This window comes from Folsomia candida, unplaced genomic scaffold (genome assembly GCF_002217175.1).
Source record: "Folsomia candida strain VU population unplaced genomic scaffold, ASM221717v1 Fcan01_Sc016, whole genome shotgun sequence".
NCBI lineage: Eukaryota > Metazoa > Arthropoda > Collembola > Entomobryomorpha > Isotomidae > Folsomia > Folsomia candida.
The window spans coordinates 2,504,735-2,512,030 of NW_019091208.1; the positions used below are offsets into that span (position 1 = coordinate 2,504,735).

Consider the following 7,296-nt stretch of genomic DNA (forward strand, 5'->3'; position numbering starts at 1 on the left):
TTAATAAGTCATGTATTGTGGTCATTTTGGTATAGGTGTCGACCCTTAACTCGTTGGACACCTCGGTATGTTTCCTTGTTAGTTTTCAGTTTATGCAGCATTTTATGCAATTTAACAGAAAGATGGGAAAGACCTTAAGCTCAGCTGGGACTGAGTGGTTTGTAAACCAGTGCATTGTTCGATATATGTACATTTTACGGTAAGAATTTAATTATTTGAACGAGGTGAGTAAATTTTCGGGCTAAAAGCGGAAGAAAATAACTGAAAACGTTTATTTTTATCACAATTAAGCCAAGCCCAAGTGAAGCCGTGCTGTTTGCGACATGACCAAGCGGTATTTGTTGGCGTGTTTAGCCAGCCTTGGTAAGCGACGCAGACCACATTATGTATTAATTACTACCTATGACAGTTTCCAAATTGGGTTTCGCAAGTACATACATATGTAAAGGGTGTGGATATAATTCGGTAACCAATCTCGCTGCAAAAAGAAAAGGCCTGATTCTCAAATAAGGTTGCCCCGGCTACCGGGCAGTTACCCGGTACCCAGAATACCCAGCCTGTTTTGGGATACCCTACCGGGTAAGTTAAATGTTAAACTTTTTTGTAAAACCTTACGCAAAAATATAATACGATGGATTTCATTTTTGGACTTTATATAAAATAATATATTTTGAAAAATGCGTACAACCTGGGCTAATTCTTGGGTGGAGACTATTATGCAACTATTTAAGCTTACTCACGTCATCTACGTCATTGCGATATTTTGAGAAACTTGAGGCATTTCTCCAAACTTTTGTTGGTTTGCTGGTTCAAGTTTATCCAGCAATTTCGCACAACATAATTTCGCGAACTCTTCCTCCCGATTATCTGCGAGAGGAAAAAATGAGTGTTACCTAACTATATCCACACCCCTTAATTTTTTGTGTACAATTACATATTTCGCTTCGATTAAAAGGTTTTCTGATATCATTCGGATTACGATGCAGCATGGGAATTGCCATCGTTCACATGATTACAGTTAAGAAAATACCACGGGTGAGCGACACAAAATTTGTTAAAAATATTTTTAAAAAACGGTCCTGTTTTTTTAAATAGATACCGGAATTTGACTGGGAGTGGGAAACCATGCGGCTCATCGAGACTTTATATTTTATTGGCTGCTTAATATCTCAGATTCCGGGAGGATTCCTGGCAGCAAGATATAAGGCGAATATGTAAATTAATTTGTTATAGAAAACTTTAAAAGATTATGTGATCGTCACTCTTAGTATTAAGGTGCACTTGCATGCGGGTTTTGAGTTTGAACTGTTATGTCATATGTCACAGCTTACCCTTTTTCAAATGGGGATTTTGAAACCTATTCAAATCCCTGGGTTTTTAAAATATGAAGATTTTAATGCACCTAAAAATCGATAATTTGTAGCTTTACAAAGTTAGGAGTCTAGAATTTTGATTTTTTTCTTCAGTGAGAAAATATTTAGTTCTTACTTATTAGTTTTCATCTATTTCATATTTATGTCTTTATGGAAGAAAAAATCAAAATTCCAGACTTCTAACTTTGTATATTAAAATCTTCATATTATAAAAAACCCACGGATATGAATAAATCGGTTTCAAAATTGACACTTGAATATATGATAGAAGGGAAAGCTGAGACACGAAAATTAAAAAAGCTGAAAACCCACATACAATGGACCCTTAACATAGTATGTTGAACAATTTTCAGAATATTCGGAACTGGCATTGGGGCAACCGCTATTTTACATTTTTTCGTCCCTACGGCTGCCCGACTTGGACCTCAATGCCTCATAATTGTCCGAATTCTGCAAGGCATTGCTGACGGTGTGACGTTTCCGGCCAGTCATGAAATCTGGAAATGGTGGGCACCTCCCTTGGATAGGACACAACTCGTCACGCTGGCTCTTTGTGGATCGATTCTGGGAGCTGTGGTTGGGACACCGGTGTCAGAATGGTTAGCAGAAGGACAAGGATGGCCTGCAATGTTTTATTTTTACGGTATTTTTTATTTTTTGCTTGATTTATGCATTAAACTAGGGCGTCCAAAATTGGACATTTTGAAAAAACGGTTTTTCGATTATTTCCATTCTTGAAATTTTGTTAAATTAGGTTTTTCGATTAATCCGATGTTTAAAAGTATGGTAAAATCAGTTTTCTGATTAACCGAATTTTGGAAAATGTTAGAAAACCGGTTTTCTATTATGTTCAAAACCGGTTGAAACCCGGTTTCAAATCGGTTTTAGTGTCTGGTAAATTTGAAAAACTTGGCAAATACACACAATAACAAAAAACTGAATGCAAAATTAAAATTAAATGTAAACTTGAGAATAAGGAATTACAGAACATTTAATTCTTATCTCAACAATAAGAAACATTAAATATAAAGTATACAGTTTAACTGATATAAAGTATACTTTTCTGATTGCCAAAAAATTACAAAAATTTGCAAAAAATTGAAGTTTACAATTTTTAAATTCTGCTTTTTATAGAAACTTAAGAATTGTCATATATGCTGGTATGAGAGAATAAAAAAAGCTAATTTGTTGAACAATTAAAACATGCTAACATTGCAAAAAAATTCTACATATTGAACTATAAAATTGCACCAAGTTTTTGCAACTTGTAAAAATAAATACCACAAATAATTACGAAAACCACGTAAAAATAGATTATTTAATTTATTTTCATGAAAAATTGCGAAGTTCAATTTTTTGAAAATGTGTGCAAATTTTTTGCAATGACAAAAGTATATTTTATATCAGTTAAACTGATCAATTTGTTGAATTAAAAAAACCAAGAAATTCAAATTTGCGGATATTTTTATATTTTCGCAATTTGCAAAAAATTTGCGAATCTTTGCATCATTTTTTGCATATTCGTGATCTGGCTGAAATTACGCGGACGGGTACAAATATAATTTATTGAGATTCTATAAAGTTCATTTCATCATTCGAAGGGCTGGTGGCTATGTTAAAAGCTTTGGGCAAATGGCAGGTTTTGGTGCAGCTCTCGCCAAATATTTCGCGAAAACGCGATTTTGCACCGCATGTTCTATGACAAAGTTTTTGTTTCACTAAATTATCTGTCGATTAAGGCTATTCCGAAGGAAATCGAGAGGTGACAGTACTTAAGGTTCCCTTGTAAGAGGGTACAATAACAGAACCCTTTTAAAGTGTTGCCAATAGCCCGAGTTTTCTCGTGGACAGATACTTATGTAAGATACTAGGCTTAAATATGTAACTATGTATGTATTTTTGAAGCTATGAATTGGGTATTATATTTCACTTTGTATTGCCAACATTTGCAAATTATTTCGTGACAGGAAATTAAAATGAGAAAATCTGTATACATTATTTTCGTGGACCACGCAACTTAAAAAGGACAATATCTAATAATGGATTTTGGAATTGAAATATCTCTCATTTCGATCTCGGAACTATTTTATTTGTTCGCCAAACATGAACCTGATCGAAATTAAATTTTGTGCAACTCAATAGACTGCTAGTATCGAGAAAGGACTTAAAAGTGCACCCGTCCTCCCCACAATGTTGAAAATTGCTGGTGTATTAATTGCCAGCATAACGGCCGTCCTCGCCGTGTCCTCCGCAGGTATTTAACTCAATTTCCGGTGAGGAACTGTTCGGTTCATGGTAAATCTTAAAAAAACGGAGTTATTTGGTGGACGTATGGAGCTGCAGAAAATGCAAAAAATTAAAACACTGATAAATTGACTAGAAAGAAACCATTCTCCTCCAATGGTTTAAATTATATACATATTTTGAATTAATTAATGTACTCGCAGTGAGATCCCATGCCGACTATTTGGCCCCTTGTAATTCCACATTAAGATGTCGAAACCACGAAATGTATTGTTCCGAAGGGGTTTGCCAATGTCCGCCCAACAAGGCTCCTGTCATGCTTCGATGGGACCTCCACTGTCGAGGTGAGGTGGGTGTGGATGCGTGCCACAATTTGTTGGAGAGGTTAATAAATCAATGATATTGACTTGGCTTGGCTTGCAGATATAGTGCAAATAAATAAAACGGATTTCTACCATTGAGGTAAGTACGTATCTTTCAATGTTATCAATAATGACATTTGACAAATTTCATTAAAAATGCCTCTTGAAAAAAGTATATTACCATCCAAAGCATGCGGTTAATAAGATAATTATGTATGTAAGTACGGTGCGACAATTAAAAGAAGAGTACAATTTTTGAAAATTTGTTAACCATCAGTTCTCTTAAGTAACCTCGGAGGGCGATGTAGCGATGTAAATTTCACGATTAATTTACCCTCATCGGTAAGGTGAAAAATAAATCTTAATTTTCCGACCACTTGAGCTCGAGCGAGGTCATTAAAGAGAAATGGTGGTTGAAATTGCCAAAAATTGTACTCTTCTTTTAATGTTCGGATCACAGATACAGTCGGCGCCGAAGTGTGAGGATTTGGGGTCCAGGTTTCGACCAGAAGAACAAAAATTTCGAAACTTTTTAGTTTTAATGAAGTCAAAATTAAATGTTCAACGCCATTTAATGGCTGTGGTCATTCGTCTCATATCTCAATTTCCCATTTAGTTTAGCGAATATTACAAGTTATGTGTGCATAAAGATTTATGCAAATATGTCCGAAAATGACAGGACCATCCCTGGGTAATTTCGAACGCGTCGTGCCTCTCCTCCAAGAAGACGGTGGCCAAGTCGTCCTGCCGCCACAGTCCCTGCTACTCCGGGATCTTGGTCGACCTCTTGCGCAGTGCAGACGAGGACGGAAAGTTTCTGGACAATTGCACAATCACGGAGGTCACTTGGGTTGGACAGTTTAAATCCGGGGCTTGGACGAACAACTCGATCATGGATCACCTAGCTGGAAACGTATGATTTAAATTAATTTGAAGTGTATGTATTTAGACAGTTGAATCCACACGAAAACATGTCGAAGTGTCCACAATAACCCTGTGTTAGCGTAGACAAATATTTTTTACTGCTAACAGGAGCTACATTTTTTAGAATTTTATTCTAGTAATATAACGTGTTATAAGTAGTTAATTGAATTAAATTAAGTCATAATTAATTGAGTTAATCCATTGTGTAAGTATGTTAAAATAATTATTTTTACAGTACAACTATCTGCATGTATATGGCAAAGCATTTGTATCTTTCTCAAAACTGTCCACACTAACCCTACACTACATTTTCCATTTAGAGTCCCAGTAATATGAATATTGTGCAAAACGTGTTGGTGAAAATAACTGAAATAATTTATTTGCATTCCAGAAAACTGATCTTGGACTTGCTATTTTCAATCAACCCACCTTATCGCCACACGTTAAGGCAGCCGTCCATTTCGAATCCATCTTGGTGGGAAACTATAAAAACAATGTTGCTTTAGGAATCGCATTTCCCAAATCCTTCAATGAAGAGCGCGTTCACGAGTTGGGCGATAGGTGAGATATTGGTAATCACATCCCACCCGGGTTTTTTGGATATTAGGATTTTGTGGGTTTTGGGGTTCTAAATTTCAGCAACACCCAAGGGTCGTCGGGGTGGTCGGGCTTTTCAAATTTCATAAACAGGGTTTCACTAACAATTGTGCAGTTTAATAAATTATTGAAATTGAATTACTGAGCAGCTTTGTTGCGAAATTGTTGAAAAAGTAGATTGTTTTCACAACTTAATACATACATGAGACACTGACCCAGTTTGCCCCTAAAACCCCGACTACCCGCACAACCCAGGTAAAACCCCTGGGTGAAGGGTTTCAATAGCAAAACCCCGGGGTTTTCCTTACCTTGCACCCCACAAAGTGTTTTTGAGCAGGGACGTTCATGTATTTTCGTGTTTTCCCTGCTTTTTACAAGGTATATGTTGAATGCAAAGCTTGCGTTGTAAGGGTTGTCCACTTTGATTGTGCACAGATATTTTCGTGGTAGTGACAGATCCGTTTTTCAAATTGGTCTGAAGTTTCTAATCTAATTTTGGAACGGAATTTTGAGTTTCTTTTTTCAGATCTTTGTTCACAATTAAATTTTGCATACAATTCACCAACTGGCAAGTCTGAGACTTCTAATTCTTAGCTACAATAATGCAAAAAAAACATGCAACAATAATTCTTGGGAAAGCCTTAAAAGGCACAAAAGCATAGTAAAACCATGCAACCCGGATTTTCTTTTAAAACCCATGTGCAACCCTGAATTGTATTTGTGTCGCAGGATTTAGTCTACCATTTATAACAATGCGACCTAATTATTACATAGAATCCTGCAAGTGACAGATCACGGCCGAGCGGGAGAAATCTTTGATAAATATTTCCTCCAGGATGGGCCCACTCTGTGGAAAAAGGACAAGCAGTTGACGACTTTTATGCCGAGACGGGTCGTTTATTGGTTATAGCTTACTGGGAAAAATGATAAATAAATTGTTATCAATGTATGTGGGAACTTTCCTTAAATGAGAAATATACGCGGAAATGTGTGAAAAAATGAAGAAATTGAGTACATTTATCTACTGATGTGCTGGTTTTTCAAATCATTTTCATATTTCCAATCAAATCTAAGGGAATGTTCACAAAATTTGTAACACACGAAGGGGTCAAAAGTCGTCTGTCTCTGCCATGTCAAAATTCCTAATTAGTGCTCACATGCATTTCCATAAACTTTTAGTAAATACATTTAGTAACGGATTATTGGAAATATGTAAATTCATGATTCTTAGGTGGGTCAAGTTTTAAGAGGGATGATTTGGTGTAAGTGTGTGTAAATAATTCTATACTGATCATACCTATTCAATTTTTTTCTTCATTCCAAATTTCTTCACTTCGAAATTCAAGTTTAATTATTCATTCATTCTTTATTCATTTAATGAATAATTCATTCATTCGTCCCATATATTTAACATTTCGCAAAAAAATGAATGAATAAAGAACACACTCATTCATTTTGAAATGCTGAATTATTCATTCATTCTTCATTCATTCATACCTCCATTTCGGTATAATTCAATGAATATGAACACGTATGCCTATAAATGTACTGACAACAAAAGATTAATAGTATTATCCAACAATAACAAGTAGAACGTCGTCCTCGTCCCATTGCTAAAGTGAAACAATACAAAACTCCCAATCCCCACCGGAACTTCCAACTTACCCACCGACTCCACCCTTCTTTTCAACCACTTCCTCCTCACCCTCATCCTCACTGACCCCACCCCTTCCCGCATTTCGGCCAGCACCCCCGCCGATTTATTCGTTAATAGTAAAACCGCATAAACTCCGAGA

The 7,296-nt window shown here is 36.0% G+C and overlaps 1 protein-coding gene across 1 annotated transcript; it reads left to right on the forward strand.

Annotated features, from left to right (window-relative positions):
* The first annotated feature begins 307 nt into the window (after positions 1–307).
* LOC118437768 (vesicular glutamate transporter 3-like) lies at positions 308–6,729 on the forward strand. Its single transcript, XM_035857103.1, has 9 exons — positions 308–363; positions 956–1,035; positions 1,096–1,214; positions 1,727–2,016; positions 3,821–3,966; positions 4,041–4,079; positions 4,659–4,892; positions 5,295–5,464; positions 6,275–6,729. Exons 1-6 carry the CDS (start codon positions 324–326, stop codon positions 4,044–4,046), a joined length of 681 nt encoding a protein of 226 aa, XP_035712996.1. The 5' UTR covers positions 308–323; the 3' UTR covers positions 4,047–4,079; positions 4,659–4,892; positions 5,295–5,464; positions 6,275–6,729.
* The last annotated feature ends 567 nt before the right edge of the window (positions 6,730–7,296 follow it).